Source organism: Canis lupus, chromosome 22 (assembly GCF_011100685.1).
Source record: "Canis lupus familiaris isolate Mischka breed German Shepherd chromosome 22, alternate assembly UU_Cfam_GSD_1.0, whole genome shotgun sequence".
NCBI classification, from domain to species: Eukaryota; Metazoa; Chordata; class Mammalia; order Carnivora; family Canidae; genus Canis; species Canis lupus.
Genome location: NC_049243.1, coordinates 2,447,086 through 2,466,634, shown reverse-complemented (window position 1 = coordinate 2,466,634; position 19,549 = coordinate 2,447,086). Strand labels below are relative to the sequence as shown.

The 19,549-nt window shown below is 42.5% G+C and overlaps 2 protein-coding genes across 5 annotated transcripts in view; one reads left to right on the top strand and one right to left on the bottom strand.

Moving 5' to 3' along the window:
• Positions 1–399: 399 nt before the first annotated feature.
• On the bottom strand, positions 400–4,184 carry LOC102152970 (histone acetyltransferase KAT7-like). Its single transcript, XM_038570162.1, is given in 3 exon segments — positions 400–2,861; positions 2,863–3,210; positions 4,131–4,184. Coding segments are annotated over 3 exon segments (1,056 nt in total). The 3' UTR covers positions 400–2,207.
• Positions 4,185–10,135: 5,951 nt separating this feature from the next.
• The window catches only part of CDADC1 (cytidine and dCMP deaminase domain containing 1), a 45,456-nt gene continuing 36,042 nt past the window's right edge, over positions 10,136–19,549 (top strand). For all 4 annotated transcript variants that reach the window (XM_038569470.1, XM_038569473.1, XM_038569472.1 and 1 more), the window contains exons 1-3: positions 10,136–10,345; positions 10,984–11,081; positions 18,547–18,621. In XM_038569470.1, coding sequence (XP_038425398.1) covers positions 10,264–10,345; positions 10,984–11,081; positions 18,547–18,621 — 255 coding nt within the window. In that variant the 5' untranslated portion in view covers positions 10,136–10,263. The remainder of the gene's footprint in view (positions 10,346–10,983; positions 11,082–18,546; positions 18,622–19,549) is intronic.

Below are 19,549 nucleotides of genomic sequence, written 5' to 3'. Positions count from 1 at the left end.
AAATGCATACTGGAGTTTTTAGGGAGGAGAGTATGCACAGTGTCTGTAATCTGCTCTGAAATGATTCAGAGAAAGAATGGGGTGGAGAGGTGTGCAAATGTAACAGAAAGAGTAACAACAACAACAAAAAATGGTACAAATGTAGTAAAATGTTGAAAGCTGCAGACTCTGGAAAAGGGGATATGGGAGTTCTTTGTTCTGACAAGACATGAAGTAGCAGGCAAAAGATCCGTTACTGGTAAGGCCAACTTACTAATACCGCATTATTGTCGGGATATTTGCTGTACCTGCCTTTTTGGCGTGTCCCTGAACAGCATCATCGCATGGCTGTTGGGCCTGATGTGAGACTTGCTCTAAGGGTCATCATGTAGTTCTGCTATCTCTTTTTCTCCTGTCAAGAGAAAATATCCAAAGGCTGCTCCTTTAGCCTGGATCCCAGAGCCAATCCACAGGAGCAGCGCTGCAGCATAGAATGTGAGCTAGAGCAAAACCTCTGCTGTTGACAAGCCGCTGATATCTGGTGGGTATTTATCACCCGCAGCTAACTCGCAGTCAACTAGGAAATAACTTGGGTGGTTAGAGTGTGAATACAGTTTATCTGACATCAAAGTCCATGTTCTTTCCATCGATGACTTTTTTTTTTTTTTTTTTTTTTTGAGCAGAGAACATGCTTTATTATTGAAGAGTAGATATAGAACAGGAAGGATTAGCTTTGGTAAAGTATCCTTTACCCCTTAAGAAAAGCCCCAGTGAAGTTGTTTTGGGATAAACTTTAACAGTGACACTGAAACTGGCAGGGAGCTGTCACTGAACACACTTAAGATTTGCTCCCCCAACCCGCAGTGAGTGTAAGTAGTGTACAGAGATGACAAGAGAAAGGCACAAATGACCAGTCGGGATTATGGGAAGGGCCCCACACGGAGACAGCGGTTTTGGAGGAGTCCACGCTGGGAAGGGTGGCACGTCATACATCAAATGCTGCCCCAGGATAGCAGGTTATAATGGGCTGGAGAGAAATTAGAGGGAGCATTTTTTCCTTTGCTTGAAACCAAAAATAGGAGAGCAGAGAACAGGGGGAATGGTGGCAAATCCCAAAAAGGAAATGGAGGAGGAGTTCTTGGAAGGCCAGGAGCACTTCAGTTCGGGAGGGAGGGCGAGGCACTGTCAGGGAAGCAAACACTGGGAGGGGGCGGGGACAGGGGTGCAGGTGGCGCCCTGCCTTGCTGAGTCATGGGGGCTGAGAGGAGATCTGGAAGCATGTGCAGTCATTTCCTACATCTCCAAAGAGGTTCAGGCAAAAATCAATGCAAAAGTACAGCTGTGCCAGACCAGACCGGCAGGTTCAGGGGGGAAGGTTTCTGCAGTCTGATGAACCGGTCAGCATGCAGCATGAGAGGGAGAACCGGACACCGTCTAGCCCCTGCCAATGTACAAAGGAGCAAGGGGTTATGAGAGAGGAAAACATGTAGGGCTGCGCACTCTCTAGAGAGGCAAAAGGACTGGTTTCCTTCCACTGACGCACGATGCCCACAGGTGAACGCAAATCAAATTATAGAATCACCACCTGTCAATTCTCTCCCATTTCATTCTGATAAAGTATGTGCAGTTACCAAGACGAATCCCTGGGCGCGTTTTAAAAAATACTGGTCTCTTGTCAGCCTGACATGGATCGGAAACTGGCCTTTCACTAAAAATGGCAGAAAAAAATTCAAGTGAGATAAAATCCAAAGGGAATGGACCCCTCCTAGTACACACACTCAGAAATGTTACCGCTTCCCTGCTCTTCCAAAAAAAGCCACATGTAAGGAGTAACTGGAAGGGTCCTGGTGGTGGCAACCATGGTTTGAAGTCTCGTACCAGGGCAGCAGGAAGCACTAGTACGAAGTTTAGAAGACACAACCCAACCTTACGGGGCTAGAGAACATGAGGAGCACCAGTGACTGGACGGGTACAGTACCAAACAGAACACCTTGGGTCAGTGCTACGAGGGATCTGCACTCAAGTCTAACAGCGATCCCATCCAGGCAACCTCACCGAGGCCAAAACAACAGTTCCTCAGAGCCAGCGTCTGCAGTGTACCCGAGGGTCGGAGCAGGACAGTCCTGAGGGGGACGACCTTCCCAATGGATACTGTGCTTGCCAATCACAAGAGCAACAGAAATGACAGATCCCTAGGGTACGGACTCCTACTGCGGGGGTTCGCTGGCTCAGAGTAACAGGTCACTGTAAGTGCCCCTGGGAGGGGTCCATTTGAAACAGCTTGGATCCATGGTTTTATTGGAGTTAGATCTTTTGGCCTCTTTGGCTATCCACTCATCAATCAGGTCCTGCCTCTTTAGAACTAGGTGTTTTCCTTTCCAGTACTTGAGCATTTGAAGGGCTTGCAGAGTACTGACAATGTCCACAGGATTCAAAGCTGTCAACTGACTAATTTCTTTGATAGAAATCTCTTTGCCTTGGAAATTATGCACGTAATGGAGAAGCACTTCTTTCCAGTAACTGCTTATGAGCCCCAGTTCAGAGAGGGGACACTCCGGGGAGCCAACTTTTTCTTCCACTTTGTAAAGCAAGTAACTGAAATCGATGAGCATCTTGCCATAGCCCTGTCTCATGTACCGAGGCATGGTGAGGATACACGACACACTGTAGTCAAGGAATGAATTCTTTTCCTTGGAAAAATATCCAATCAAGTGACAGCTGGTATTGTCCACTTCTGTCATACCATAAAACAGGAAGGGTTCCACATCATAATATAATGTCTTGTGGTCCAGAAAAAGCTTGGCCAGCAGGCACAGGTTTTGGCAGTAGCTCTGGTTTCTCTTGCCATCCACTTTAAACACAGAGACCCACTTTAAACACGGAGATGGAGCCTTTGCAATAGATCTCACCACCAGGTGGGTGTGTCCACACACACTTAGCCATGTGTCAGCATAGTATCGTTTGGCTCTTCATGTATTTTAAATAGAATTCGCACATGTAGAGCCATCCCAGTCATGCATATTCTTCCGGATAAGGAGAATGGTACCAAATGTTGAGCTCATAATGACCAAAAGCAATGGTTTTAATCATGTTGCTCCCCTCAGTGATTTTGGCCTTGCAGCCTAACTTCTCCAAATCCTCTGAAGCCGGGGCTTGTGCTCTTCAGAAAAGATCCAAGGCATACTCGCTAGTCAGGTTTTCCAAGAGAGGTTCCCAAGTGTTCCCGTTGATCTTGTTCCATGGCAGTCATGCTGGCACTGGAAAGCACTTAAAGATTTTAAAACCATTTTACTCATGAACTGGTTAGCATGAGTGAACTGGTGAGCCTTTGTTGTGCTCACCTAAACTGAGCTTGCCCATTTCTTAGCCTTTAGGTCACATTTGTCTTCTACTCCTTTTTAGTCCTTATTCTTCTTTGCAGCAGAAGCAGTATTTCCAGCAGTACTGCAGATTAGATAGCCCAAACAAACTAATTTGTTGCAAAGCACCCAAAAATGCTAGATAAAATATGGCTAAACTGGCAAGAAAGTAACGGAAATAGAGCATTTAAAAAACTCTGAAATACTACACGACTGAAAATGGAATAAAAACAGCAATCCAAAAAGGATGTGAGCAACAAAGCTAATGGTTGTTCTAAGGGTAGATTTTACTCAGAGACTAAAGATAGTTAATATATTGTATATACTAAATAATCACATATATACATATCTTTTAATTTTGAAAGAATTTAAAACTCAAAAAAGTCACAGAAATAATAGAATTCCTATGCACTTTTCTCCCAGCTTCCGCAATGGTAATATCTCACATTATCATGGTCCGTTGGGAAAACCCGGAAACTGACATTGGTGCAGTTCTATTAATTCATGTAAAGACCTTTTTTGGATTTCACTAATCCTTAACGCACGATTTCTGGTTTTAGTTGTATGTTCTATGAAATTTTATCACATGTTTAGACAGGAGTGACTATTAGCACAAAGAAATTCCTTTGGTTTTTTTTTTAAGTTATCTGGAGTGCCCAATGTGGGGCTTCAACTCACCACCTGAGATCAAGAGTCACAGGCTCTGCCCACTGCCCAAGCCGGAGCCCCTCCTCGTGTTACTTCTTAACAGTGGTACCCTTCTCCCAACCATAATGCTTGGCAACCACTGACGGGCTCTCCATCAATGTTTTCACTTTGAGAATGGTATGTAATCATACAGTACATAGTCCTTTAAGACTTGTTATTTTCCTCTGCTCAACACAACGTCTTAGAGATTCATCCAGGTTGACACATGTATCCTTATATTTTATTGAATGGTATTCCATTGCAAGGATGTTCGTCTGGCTTGTTTCCAGTTTTTGACTATTACAAATAAAGCTCTTATGAACACTCGTGTACAGAATTTTGTGTAAGTCTGTTTTAATGTTTCTAGCATAAGTACTTGGGAGTATGACTGCCTGGTGATACGGTAAGTGCACGTTTATAAGAAACTGACAAACTGTTCCAGAGTGGCTGTGCCACTTTATCTTCCCCCGCAGCAATGTAAGAGATATCCAGCTGTCTGCATGCTTGCCAACAGCTGGTTCTGTCGGTACTTTTTATTTTAGCCATTCTAGTATGCAGGCAGGGGTATCTCATTATGGTTTTTTCTTTCCATTGTGGTTTTAATTTGTACTTCCATAATGGCTAATGATGGTGAACATCTTTTCATGTGCTTGTCATTTTATATCCTCTTTGACAAAGGGACTATTCAAGTCTATTGCCCATTTTTTTTTAAAGATTTTATTTATTTATTCATGAGAGATACACAGAGAGAGAGAGGCAGAGACACAGGCAGAGGGAGAAGCAGGCTCCATGCGGGGTTTTGCCCATTTTCTAATTGGATTGTTTACTTTTTTTTTTTTTTAAGATTTTATTTATTTATTCATGAAAGACACACAGAGAGAGGCAGAGACACAGGCAGGGGGAGGAGAAGCAGGCTCCCTCTGGGGAGCCTGATGCGGGACTGGATCCCAGGACCCCACGATCACACCCTGAGCCAAAGGCAGACGCTCAACCACTGCCACCCAGGCACCCATTTACTTATTGAGTTTAGAAAGTCCTTAAAATTAACACAGTGAGATAACATTTCATAAATTCATATATTTAGAAAATTTCTTTTTAATGATTTTATTTATTCATGAGAGAGACGGGGGGGGGGGGGGGAGACAGACACAGGCAGAGGGAGAAGCAGGCTCCATACAGGGAGCCTGATATGACACTCGATCCCAGGTCTACAGGATCATACCCTGGGCTGAAGGCGGCACTGAACCGCTGAGCCACCCGGACTGCCCTATTTAGAAAGTTTATCTTGTTATAAGGTTTATACATTTATGCCAATTAATTTTAAAACTTATATAAAATGAACAAAATTCAAGGAAAATATAGTTTACCAAAAACTGACTGAGAAATAATAGTCTGAATAGTCCCTTAACCTATAAAGGAATTGAATTAGTGAAACGTCATTCTGCTTTACAAAGTACTAGGCTCAAATGCTTTTCCAAGTAAGTTTTAGTGAACATTCAAAGAACAGGTAATTTCAATCTTTTTTTTTTCAGGAGTTCAGCTTTTTATTGAGCAGCTTATGGTAATTTCAATCTTATACGAACTCTTCCTGAGAAAAGAAAAATAGGAACTACTACCTAACTCATTTATGAGTAGCCTAATCAAGACATCAAAACAAAACAAAAAGACTATGACAAATTATACACTAAACTCACTCATGAACATAGATTAAATAAGAAAGCACAAAATGATCATGATAGGTCAAGAAGGAAGACAAGGCTGATTAAGCAAACTATTAGTATAATTCATATTAACTAAGGGAGAAAAACTATAGGGTCATCTTAAGAGACCTAAGATAGGTTTGATAAAACTCAACATCCATCATGATAATAACTCTCAGCAAGCCAGTAGAGAAAGGGCTTTCATAAACTGATAAAAGACACCTACCAGGAGCATTTTAATAAAGTTCAACAACAACAACAACAAAAACAAAAACAGAAATAGAAGGGAATCTGTATCATCTCATAAAGGACAGCTACCAAGAGCTGTAGCAAAACCACATTTTTTTTTGGTTTAAGATTTTCTTTATTTATTCATGAGAGACACAGAGAGAGGAAGAGACACAAGCAGAGGGAGAAGCAGGCTTCATGCAGGGAGCCTGATATGGGACTTGATTCCAGGACCCCGGGATGATGACCTGAGCTGAAGGCAGACGCCCAACCACTGAGCCACCCAGGTGCCCGCAAAACCACACTTTAAAGTTTAACATAATTTCCTTTATCAGGAACAAGGAAGGATGCCTGTTACCATTACTTCTATTCAATGTTTCCCTGATATCCTAGAGTGCAGTATTTTTGAATATTAGAAAGCTATAAATAAAATTGTCATTATTTGTAGATGATATAATTTTCACCAAGAAACTAAAATATATTAAAATAAGAAATTTTAGTAAGATGGCTCAGTATAAGAAAAATATATAAAAATTACTTGCATTTCTGTAGATTAGCCATAAATACTTACAAATATAATTTTTAAAATGATTTCATATAGAAGGTGCCTAGCTGTCAATTCGTAGAGCATGTAACTCTTGATCTTGGGTCATGAGTTCAAGCCCCACATTGGAGGGAAGAGTTTATTTGAAAAATAAATAAAATAAATAAAGTAAAAAAAAAAAAGATTTCATTTATAAAACCAACCAAAAATATTGGATTAAATCATAAAAAACATATAAAATCTTTGTGGAAAAAACCATAAATCCTTTTGAAATCTTCTGAAAACCTAATCAATATACATGTTCATACACGTGTACTATGTTTGACAGGGGGCCTATATATCTCAATTTGATTTATAAATTTAACGTACTTCCAATCAGTACTCAAGTGCCATTTTTGAGGAATGTGATAATGATTCTAAATTTACATAGAAGATTAAAGGTCCAAGAATAGCCAAGATATACCCGAAGAAAATAAGGTCTTTTTTAGGGAGGAGAGAGGTAAATAAATGATATGCAAGACAAAGCCCAAAAACAGACTCATATGTGTATGGAAATTTGCTAGATGACACAGATGAAATTACATATCAATGAGGAAACAGTGTTGGTATTAACTGACTATCCAAGTGGAAAATAAAATTGGATCCCTTCCTCACAACACGGACAAAAATGAATTCTACATGCATGAGGCTATAAATCTCAAAGGAAAAACTTGGGACATTTAGAGGAAATATAAAAGAATATTTTTATACCTTGGGTAGGAAAGACAGTTTATTTTATTTATTTATATTTTTACGCTGCAAACATTTTAATGATTATTGTTGAGTATACATTTTGGAAATTTTTTACTTCAAACTGCAACAAGTTAAATAAATGTTTATAATATACAAAGAAAATACAACCAAAAGTAAAACTTGCTTTAAGTGTGCCTTGCATCTAGACCAGTGTTTTTTTTTCCCCCCTTAATATATCTTTACTTTTGAGCTACTCAAACACGCTTAAGAATTTGATCTTTATAGTATGGCGTTTAGGAACTAAAAATATACTCCCACCTCAAAGAAATAAAAAGGTTGTACATGATTATGTGCCAAACAAAAGAGAGAACACTAGAATAGTGTTCTCTGATAGTGCAGGCATCATTAAAAAGGAAAAAAAGCTTGAGATGCTCATTAACTCTCTATGTTTTAAGGAAGCAGGATTTTGGACCACATAGCTTAAAGGCCAGCAAAACAGGGATCGGTGATGGCAACTGTAGTGTATAAAGTATGAAACGACAAACTTTACACAAATACTGTTAGAAATTTACCAGTGAACACTGAAGATCTGAGAAGCTGCTCTTTGGAACAGTCAAGTAGGAACCACCTTTTTCCAGTCACTAAGCCCTTGTAGCAACACACAGTGTTCTGTGCTATATACCTGCTGGCTGGGTAGTTAAAGGATTTGTTTTGTCATTAGCAGCTAACCAACTTATTCCACGTTCTTAAAGCCTTAATGGTTGAAATAAATGCAAGTGTCATTAGCGTAGAGGATCATATACTTCTCTGCACACAAACACAAGAGGCTTCACTAGTATTTTAAAAGTCTCTGATGTCTCCCACTTTGAAGCTCAGTTGAGAAGGAAAGACATTTTATAAAGACACTAATACACAAAACCCATTAAGGAGAACTATTGGTATGTTTGGCACTTTAAAATAAAGAACTGCACACTGAAAGACATAAAGTAAGTGAAAAAGCAAGTAGCAAGTGGGAGAAGATATTTATCATACACGCTCCCAACTGAGAACGAATTTCCAGACTTTATAAAGAATGCTTACTGGGCAGCCCGGGTGGCTCAGCGGTTTATCACTGCCTACAGCCCAGGGTGTGATCCTGGAGACCCGGGATCGAGTTCCACGTCGGGCTCCCTGCATGGAGCCTGCTTCTCCCTCTGCCTGTGTCTCTCTCTCTCTGGGCCTCTCATGAATAAATAAAATCTTAAAAAAAAAAAAAAAAAAAAAGAATGCTTACAAATGAATAAGAAATAAGAAAGAACAAAATAGAAACCTGGTTAACAGGTATTTCATAGAGGATGTGCATAGGGCCCACCAACCTATTCGATGTTCAACTGAGGTGCAAATCAGGGAAAAGGGAAAATCAAAACCACAGGATATCACTTTATACCCATCCGACTGGCAAACATTAAAAGTTTGACAATATCAAGAATTAGTGGTGATGTAAAGCTATAGCAATTGGCACAATTTCTTTGTAAAAATTTTCAGCATTATCTGTGAAACGTGAGGACAGCAACCCAACAATCGTAGTTCCTAAACATAAGGAGGCACACAAAAATGCTTCTAGGAGCGTTATTTGAAGAGCAGACAACTGGATAGAGTCCAAAGGTTTCTTGGCTCAAACATGGATGGTGTCACAGAGCTCCAGTTAAGTGCTCTACAGCGGTGCAAGTCCAGGAACTGCAGCCAGACCCATCATCACTGAAGATTCCCACTTCAGGCCTTTACAAAATGATGCTTTTAATGACGTTTGGCTTTTGCTTTCAAAAAGCAGTTTCCACGTCTTAATGTTGGTCAGTATTTCAAGTGGTGATGACAGACCAGGTTGGTGATGGAAAATGGGCCCGGTCGCTGAGGAGGCAGCTTCCTTTCCAGTCATGCCTGGGGGACACTTATAAAAATAATCACATAAGGGGCAGCCGCGGGTGGCCCAGCGGTTTAGTACCTGCCTTCAGCTCAGGTGTGACCCCGGGGTCCTGGGATCGAGTTCTGTGTCGGGCTCCTTGCTGGGAGCCTGCTTCTCCCTCTGCCTGTGTCTCTGCCTCTCTCTCTGTGGGTCTATCATGAATAAGTAAATAAATAAAACTTAAAAAAATAAGGGATCCCTGGATGGCTCAGCGGTTTAGTGCCTGCCTTCAGCTCAGGGCGTGGTCCTGGGGCCCCGGGATCGAGTCCCACATCAGGCTCCCTGCATGGAGCCTGCTTCTCCCTCTGCCTGTGTCTCTGCCTCTCTCTCTCTCTCCGTCTGTCATGAATAAATAAATAAAATCTTTAAAAAAAATCAGATAAGATGCACTGTGCACGAACCTACGACGTCAATTCGGTACTTGCCATATTTTCCAGGGGCCACTTGCTACTTCCTCCTACCCCCATCTTTCTCATGATTACAGTTCGACTTTTTTTTTTTTTTTTTTTTTTTACTTTATTTGAGAGAGAATCTGAAACCGACTGCACGCCGAGCGCAGGTCCCGACGGGGGCGGCGGCGCGGGCGCGGGGGCGGAGCGGCAGGGCCTCCGCTGCCAGCCGGAGCGCGACGGAGCCGCCCCGGTGCCCTAGCACGGGGCCTCCGGGGTCCCACGGCTGGGGAGCTCCCAAGGGCCGGCCCACCTCCGAGGGTTAAGCGGCACCCGCGCGTGTCGGCCCACCCGGCAGCCCTCCCCTCCCCCTCTCACCCAAACTCTGGAGTCCGCGCAGGCCTCGTCCCGCTGTCGGAGTCGGCGCGCCCCGCGTCGTGCAGCCAAAACACGCGCGGCGAAGTTCGGGCCTCGAGCGGACGCCATCCCTCAGGCGGCCGCCCCTGCGGGAGCCGCGTCCCCACCTGATGACGACACACGCGGCGGCCGGAAGCGGCGGGCGCGCTCCCTCTCACGTCAGCGCGCTGCGCCGCCCTGCCGGTTGCGGTTGCGGCTGGGAGGAGGCGGGAGGTGGAGCCGCCGGGGCCGGGATCATGCCAGCCCGCGAGAGGTATTCTGGGCAGCAGAGGCCGCTGGGCTGGGGATGAAAGAAGCAGGGCAGATGCAAAGTCTGGAGAGCGCGGGGGCCGGGCGCTCAGTCAGCACGCAGACTGGCAGCATGACGGGTGAGTGCCCCGGGCCGCCCCGAGCCGCCGCCCCCGCGACGTCCGGTTCCCGCGCGGCCCCCGGGAGCCCCCGGGCCCCGCCGAGCACCCGCTTCCGAAGCCGCGCTCAGTCCCCGTCCCGTCCCCCACGCCCGCCCGCTTCGCGCTCCCCGCCGGGCCCCGGAGCCGGCATCTCCGGGATGGACGATTCCGTGCCTTGGACTTGCGGTTTCCGAATGAACCGCCACGCGACGGTGAACCTTCCCCGCGAAGGTCACCGCGCTGCCCTTGTGGCCGCGCCGCAGTGTAGAGGGAGGCGTGCTCCGCGGTGGCCTCCGACCGGGGGCTTTGCATGCATCACCTGTGCCGCTCCTCCCCCACACTTTTTTATTTTTTTTTTCTTCCCTTGCCACGTGAGGGCTGGAGAAGGGGCCCAACTTCGTAAAGTGCCCGCAGAGGTCGCCGAGAAGGTGAGGCCGCAGCCAGGCTCCTGCCCTGCGGTTACCCGGTCCTCCTCTCCTCCTCCCCCGCCGCCTCCACCAAAGCGGCGGACTTAGGGCTGCGGCTCCCAAACGGCACCGGGGATCGCTAGTTACTTCCTTGTTGTCATCATTAGTTAAGATTTTTTTTATAAAGTGTCTTCCCTCTCTCTTTCGTAGGTCAAATACCAAGGCTTTCTAAAGTGAACCTTTTCACTCTACTCAGTCTCTGGATGGAGCTCTTCCCAACAGCGAAAGCCCAACGACAGAAATCTCAGGTACGTTGTGTTTCCTTAGTCCGTCCGCCTCCCCCCCTCACTTAGAAAAAGCAGTGGTGGGCAGCCCAGGTGGCTCAGCGGTTTAGCAACTGCCTTTGGCCCAGGGTGTGATCCTGGAGACCGGGAATCGAGTCCCACATCCGGCTCCCTGCACGGAGCCTGCCTCTCCCTCTGCCTGTGTCTCTGCCTCTCTCTGTGTGTCTCTCGTGAATAAATAAATACAATCTTAAAAAAATGAAAAGAAAAAGTAATGGTCTAAAATCTAATCTCCGCCCTGGCCTCTGTCACGCTCATTAAAAGCAAGCTCAAAACCTTAGGATCTGCAAAAAAAAATACCTCTGTGCCTTAGCGTGATACTTGCAACTCAGAACCGTGATAGCTCATCTTTCTAATCTAAAAATAGAATTGTCATCCTCCGAGACTGTGCCAATGTTTATCAGGTATGAAAGCGTGTTCATATGTTAGTTTGGACGATTAGATTGACTTTTATCACCCGTTTGTAGACTCTTGATGTTTCCAGTGAGTGGTTTCCCCTTCTCCCCAATTTACTGAACTGTAAATTGCATGAAGATGGAGATCATGTCTTATTTTATCTTATTTTTGGTACTGTATCTTCTTTTACCACGTCTAACTCATGCCACTTTAGCATCTCCTTTTGTAATAAGGAATTATGCATGCTAACTGGTTTCTTGTTCCATGTAAATAGTCTCTTAGGGTTTTTTTTGTTTTGTTTTGTTTTGTTTTGGATTTCAGGGAGGTGATCAAAATAGGTTAGGAGTAAATAGAATAATCATAAAAGCCAGTGGATTAGAAGTATGTACATTCTACATCTTTATTTTCTCCAGCCCTCAAGCAGCAAGGAGCTCACTACCTTCTCATCATTTTCCTCCGTGCTTGGAGTGGCATGGTGCTAGGTTCCCACCATTTGGTTTGGTAGATTGAGAAGTTTAGAATGTTTTAGGGGGCCAAGGCCATATATGGAAAACAGTATTAGGTTGTTAAACATTTAAGACACTTTTGAGGGACGCCTGGGTGGCTCAGTGGTTGAGTGTCTGCCTTGGGATCGAGTCCCACGTCGGGCTCCCTGTGTGGAGCCTGCTTCTCCCTCTGCCTGTGTCTCTGCCTCTTAGTCTCTCGTGAAAAAAATACATTTTTGGGAAAAAGGAAAGGGGGAAAAATTACCCAGGGCTTCTCGCCATTCTCACATCATCACTTTTAATGTTTTGGTACTTTCCTTCAGCATTTTTTTGAAACATAGAATTTGTTTTTCGCTTACAGAGTTGTACTTGTATTCTGCATATGCTTACGGACATTTCCAACTTGAGGTTGCTTCACATTTTCCCTCAAATAATTATCTTTGTAAATCCTTAAGTACAGGAGTACTCTTGTGAGGCCCTTCATAACCATTCTCTTTTTCTCTTTTCTTTTTGGTGTCTTCGTTACAGTGGATGAGGTTGTGTGGTTGGCATTGGAGATCCAAAAAGAAAGACTTGGTTCTTACTTTCTGATGGAGACAAAAATTAGGCACTTGAACAAGATGCAATTAGGTGGCAGTCAAGTAGCCAGTGTAAGCAGAGATGCTAGCAACACTGAAGACTGAAGGCCGGGCGCTCCCAGGGGAAGTAAGGGAAGGATGTACGGGGGAGGCTGTGTTTGCACTGAGACGTGAAGAATGAGGAGATATTTACCAAGCCAAGGGACTCCACGTGGAAAAGCTTGGAGGAGGGAGAGAACGTATGGTCCTTGTGGGGGATGGTGAAGTTGGGTGAAGGGAAGACTGAAGATGAGCTGGGAAAGGCATACAGGAACCAGATAATAAAAAATAATATATGCCTTGCAAGGGAGTTTAGATTTTATAAGTAGGGACTTATGAGGAATTTTCACAGGGAATTAAGGAAGTAGCTTTTTAATAATTAGGACTTCATCTTTGTAGAGCACTTAGAGGGTCACAGCAAAATTTCCGGGAAAGTACACAGATTTCCTGTACCCTCCCTGCTTCCCCCTGCATGAATAGCCTCCACCATTAACCACATCCTCTCCACAGTGATACATTTGCTATAGTTGGTAAACCAACATTGGCACATCATGATCACCCAGTCTGTAGTTTACATTATCGTTCAAGGTTGGTGGTGTACATCCTGTGGGTTCAGACAAATGTAGAATGGCATGTATCCATCGTTACGCTTTCATACAGAAGATTTTCATTGCCCTAAAAATGCTGTGTTTTACCTATTTATCTTCACCCCCCCACCGACTACTGATTTTTTTTTTAAGAGTCTCCATAATTTTGCCTTTTCACAGAACATCATGTAGTTGGAATCATACAGTACTATGTAGCCTTGTGGGATTGGCTTCTCTCACTTAGCAATATGCATTTAAAGTTCTTCCGTGTCCTTTCACGGCTTGATCGCTCACTTTTTTTAAGGGCTAAGATTCATCGCCTGGATATGTCACACGTAATTTTTCCATTCACCTGCTGAAGGATATCTTGGTTGCTTCCAAGTTACTGCAATTCTGAATGAAGCTGCTCTAAATAACTGTATGCAGATTTTTGTGTGGACGTAAGTTTTCATCTCCTTTGGGTAAATACCAAGGAGCATGATTGCTAGATTGTATGATAGAGATTTCTCAGAAACTACCAAACTGCCTTCCAGAGTGGCTGTACCATTTTGCATTCCCACCAGCAAGGAATGAGAATTCCTGTTGCTTCACGTCCTCGCCAGTATTTGGTGTTGTCAGTGTTCTGGATTTGGGGCATTCTCATAGGCATGTAGTGATATGTTGTTTTAATGACCCATGATGTGGAGCATTTTCATATGCTTAGTTGTCATCTGTATATCCTCTTTGGTGAGGTGTCCATTAAGGTCTTTGGCCCATACTTTAGTCCAGTTATTTTCTTATTAAGTTTTCAGACTTCTTTGTATATTTTGGATAACAGTCTTATATCAGATGTGTCTTTTGCAAATATTTTCTCCCAGCCTGTGGCTTGTCTTCTCATTCTTTTGACAGGGTCTTTTTTTTTTTTTTTTTAAGATTTATTTATTTATTCATGAGAGACACACACAGAGAGAGAGAGAAACACACAGGCAGAGGGAGAAGAGGCTCCTCACAGGGAGCCTATGTGGAAATCAATCCCAGATCCCAGGATCATGCCCTGAGCTGAAGGCAGATGCTCAACCGCTGAGCCACCCCGGCATCCCAGATAGTGTCTTTCACGGAGGACAGGTTTTAAATTTTAATAAAGTGCAATTTATCACTAATTTCTTCATGGATTGTGCCTTTGTGTATCTGAAATGCCATCACCATATCCATTGTTATCTAGGTTTTCTCCTATTGGGGGGAGGAGTTTTTTTGTGTTTTACATTTAGATCTATGATCCATTTTTGAGTTGATTTTTGTGAGGGTGTAAAGTCTGTGTGTGTATAGGGAGTTCACTTTTCCTGATGAATATCTCCTGGAGTAGTTTTGTCTTGCAACTACTATGTGAAATGTTTCAGAAATAGTAAACATTATTAAAAATGTTGTGCAGTTTTACTCTCTATTAATCACTTCCTCAACCCCCACCCTGGCTCCATATATTATTAATGGCTTTGGGAAAGCTCTTCATTTCCTTCATGATTTTGGAGTCTTTTATTCTTTCTGCCTCTTAGTAGCTTACTATTATTTTATGAAAATAGAAGATTTTTAAACTGTTGGGGTATTTTTCATTTGTTTTTGGGTTTTTTTTTTTTTTTGCAGATAAAATTGTCTCAAAGAGACAGATTAGGAGCAAATGCTTAGAGATTTAAGACTTAATTTTTTTAAAGATTTTATTTGTTTGAGAGTGCCCATGCATGTGAGGTGGGGGAAGGGCAGAGGGAGAAGGATAAAGAGAATCTCAAGCAGACCTCCCTCCCCCACTGAGCACGGAGCCTGTCACGTGGTTTGACCCAGGGTGGACATGGGGCTCAGTCTCACGACCCTGAGATCATGACCTGAGCCAAAATCAAGAGTCAGTTGCTTACCTGACTGAGCCACCCAGGGGCCCCAAGATTTAAGACTTTTTTTTTTTTTTTTTTAAGATTTATTTATTTATTCATTCAGAGAGAGCGAATAGAGAGGCAGAGACACAGGCAGAGGGAGAAGCAGGCTCCATGCAGGAAGCCCTATGCGGGACTTGATCCTGAGTCTCCAGGATCACACCCCGGGCTGCAGGCGGCGCTAAACTGCTGCGCCACCGGGGCTGCCCGATTGAAGACTTTTTAAAAAGCACATTTAAAAAGCTGGCTTGTTACAGATTGAGTACTACTTTTGAAGACTTTTTTTAATATGAAGATTTGATCTCATTTTAATTCACATACATACGCACACATATGTATTTGTGTGTGTGTGTGTGTGTTTATCAAGAATAAATCCTCTGCTGAAATTAAGTTCTTTTTCAACAGAAATGCACATTAAATGAATTTACTATTAATTGCACATTATGTTCATAGGGCTGAATAAGATCTTTTTCCTATTAAAAGAAGAAAAATATTCTTTAAGATAATAAGTTTGTTTCACTTAAATTCTTTATTCTGCTTTTGCTATACAAAGTAAGTCAGAAACTTTAAGCTGCAATTCGACATATAATTATATTGGAAATACTCCCTTTGACACTTTGCCAACCTTTTGTCTTCATAAAATATTTTTATGTTACTGAAGTTAGATGTTATTATTTATAAAATGGGCTGAAGAAAAAAAATTCCACTTTCTAGAGACTACTGACATTTTTGTGCTGTTTCTCAATCTTTTCCCTCTGTCTCTGTCTCTATCTCTCTGTCTCTGTCTCTCTCTCTCTCTCTTCAGTTATTTGAGATCATTTACTTCTGGATCCAGCCTTTTTCACTTAACCGTAGGAAAATATTTTTGCTGTAATACTATTGTACACACTGAAGCAGCAACGTAGTCTAATGGTTTAAGAGTAGCCACTCATTTTGTAGTTAGTGAAACTCAGGCTCCACCTCTTTAGTTGTGTAATCTTGAGTAAGTTACTTGCCCTCTCTCAACTTCCTCATCCATGAAATAGAATGTTATTGGTACGTACTGCAGGGGGCTTTTATGAAAAGTAGATGAGTTAGTATTTGTAAAGCTCTTAGATAGTGCTTGGCATATACTATGTACTATGTGTGTTTGTTGTTACCATTTTAATGTTGACCTGAGTGTCCATCACATTGATGTTCCACGTGTATTCCTTTAGTACTGGACATTTAGATTGTCATTCATTTTTATCAGCCTCAGTGTATTTTAACTTACAGCCACTTCTAAATATGACTGATACCTGAGATTTTCTATGTTGTTATATATTTACACTGTATGAGTGCTCTTTGAGCATTGCCCAGCAAAGTTTACATGAAGTATAAAATACAATAATTTTTAAGAATCCTGCCCCAAACGAGATAAACGAGTGGGAAAGAAACTGTTTATGAGACTGCTTGGGAAAAGGAAAGTTAACTAAAAGTTTTAGAACAGAAATCAGACCTACTGAAATGGCTACTGTTTTAAAATAGTAATCTTAAAAAAAAAATAGTAATCTCTCCTATTGGTTCATAGTTTTTCATTCTAGTTGAGTTAAACATATCTAAATTGCCTAAATGTTACTTTAGTATAAGAATTCGAATAACTGTTTTGTTGCCTCAGTTTGATCTACACATCATGTATTGTCTCCCTCTCCCAGCTCTTCCCATTGTGTACTCACTGTACTTTTCCAGAACAGTAACAGGGTAGCATAATGGTTAACACAATGGACTTGGGGCTCAGATCCTGCCTTTTCCATTTTTTAGCTGTGGAGTTGTTTAATCCCTCTCAGCCACAGTTACTTCATTTGTTAAATAGAAACAATAGAGGCTACTTTGTAAACTTGTGAGGATTAAATGAGATAGTTTGTGCTTGATAGGTACTTTATTATCACTCATGTAGGCATCACCACCACTACCATCTATCTGCACTCCCACCATCCCACTACCAACTTCATCGTTGCCTCTACTTCCCGTTCTACTGAAATAGACACATTATTCCCAGAATGTGGCTTTTCCTGTAAACTTTTTTAGAGGTTATTCCTTTTCTAGCATCCAGCATTTGTTTCATAAGACTGAGCGGTCAGCATTCACCAGGTTTACCATTCCCACATTCAGACTTTGTCCAGTTTATTACATAGCCCCTCTACCCTGGGGCACACAGAATCCCACTTCATAGTCACTTTCCTGTGTCATAAGCTCTATAAGGGCTACATCCTGAGCAACTAGATCTGTGGCTGGCACTTCGCAAGGATTCAGTAATATTTGTTGAATTAATAAATGAAGGAGTTTGGTCCTTCAAACTGCGAAGTTTTACTTTTACAAAAGACTTGTGGACATCCATTTATCAGTGTCTTATTGTTTCTGCAACAAATCACCTTAGAGTTGGTGGCTTTTTTTTGAGTTGGTGGCTTAAAACACATACTTATCCTACAGTTCTGGAATTAGCACCCTGAAATGGGTCTCACTGGACTAAAAGTGTCAGCAGGGCTGTCTTCCTTCTGGAGGCTCAGGGGAGACTCCCATTTCCTTGCCTTTTACAGCTTCTAGAGGCTGCCCAGTTGTCTTGGACCAGGAACCTCTTCCTCCATCTTTTTTTTTTTTTTTTTTAATTTTTTAAAAATTTATTTATGATAGTCACACACAGAGAGAGAGAGAGAGGCAGAGACTTAGGCAGAGGGAGAAGCAGGCTCCATGCACCGGGAGCCCGACGTGGGATTCGATCCCGGGTCTCCAGGATCGCACCCTGGGCCAAAGGCAGGCGCTAAACCGCTACGCCACCCAGGGATCCCCTCTTCCTCCATCTTTAAAGCCAGCGGTGGAGACTGTCTCATGTTGCATCACAGTGGCACTGCTTTGCTTCTCTCTCTCTACTGTAGGACCCTTGTGATAATATTGGGTCCACCCAGATAATCCTCCATCTTAAGGTCAGATGATTAGCAGCCCTAACTCTACCTACAGCCTTGCCATGGTGATGTAACAGAGCCACAGTCTCCAGGGATTGGAACAGGCAGGCCTTTGGGGGCCCATTATTCTGCCTACCACAGTCCATTATCTAATGCTTTTGCTGCGTAGTTCCAAACTTCCCAGTTCCAGTTAATTTACCTCTAGTCACCTTTAGCCCTTTTTAGCTACAGCCACACTCTAGTCTGTTCCTTAAAACTGCCCCAACTCCGAAGTCTTAAACTACAGAATTTTATTTTCTGACCACAATTTTCAGTCCTTCTGTATTTTGGGAAAGTGTATAGGGGGCTGATCGTAAAGGCCTTATTTACTAGGTTATGTAATCTGAACTTGAACCTGAACAAAGCATGAAGTCAGTGCAGACTTTCATCAGGAAAAAAAGATGAATGATTCAAAACCAAGAAAACCTGCCTTCAACTCGGAAATGTTAAACTGATCTTTTTTTTCCTCCTTAATCTGCTTTTAATTAGGAAAAGGAAGAGGAAAAGCATGGACCCTTAGGAGATAATGAAGAGATGTCCAGAATACCTACTGACAAAAAACAGGTGCATTTTTTTTAAATTTTTTTAAAAGACATGTGTTTGTAATAACAAAGCAAAAACAGTAGTATAAAGTAGAATAAAAGTGCTTATACTCAACTTTCCCATTTCCATATCCAGAGCAGATTCTTATGTACCCTTCATATCTTTCTATAAGTTTTCTATGCATTTACAAGACTATACATGTCTCTCTTATAAAAAACAAAACAAACCCAGGTTATTTTATAATATGCTCCTACATCTTTTTTTTTAATTTTCAAATTTAATTCTTGAAAAATTTCCATATTAGTTTACATACATGTGTTGAGAAACACCCTTCCTTACGTGGTTCTCTCATACTCCAGCACATATTGCTGGTTTTAAGAATGCAAGGCCCTAACTGCTCTTTACGGAGGCCATTTCTCAGACTTGTGTTTGCAGCAAGCAAGCTTGAGGGTTTAGCTAATGTCTCCCTCTGGGACAGAGAGATGGTTTGCTTACTGTCTGTGATAAAACAGCAATCCCTGGGCTGGTGTTCTTCTCCTGTAACAACCCACTTCCTGTCCAGGAATCCATCTGGGCCCATCTGCATGACCCCTGTGGGACTTGTGGGCAAGGGAAACATCACAAACATGATGTTCATACTACTTGCTGTGTTGTGAATGATCACCTTCTCTGTCTCTGACCCAGGAGCTTCATAACCATTCTACCAGCATCCATGAAACAGAAGCAGGCTAATTTACTAGCTTGTAGGAAGGGTAAAATTAAAGCCCAGACCTGATAAGATGAACTCTGTTCTTTTTAATATTGCATAGCATTCCCTTGTTATTTTAAGCTTTCAAGTTTTCCAGAGAAATTCTGATTTATTGGGTATCTAGTGGAGATAAAACATGTATATTTTGAAAAAAAAATTAGCTTGATGATTCTGATGTACATTCCTGGAGATCTGGTAAGT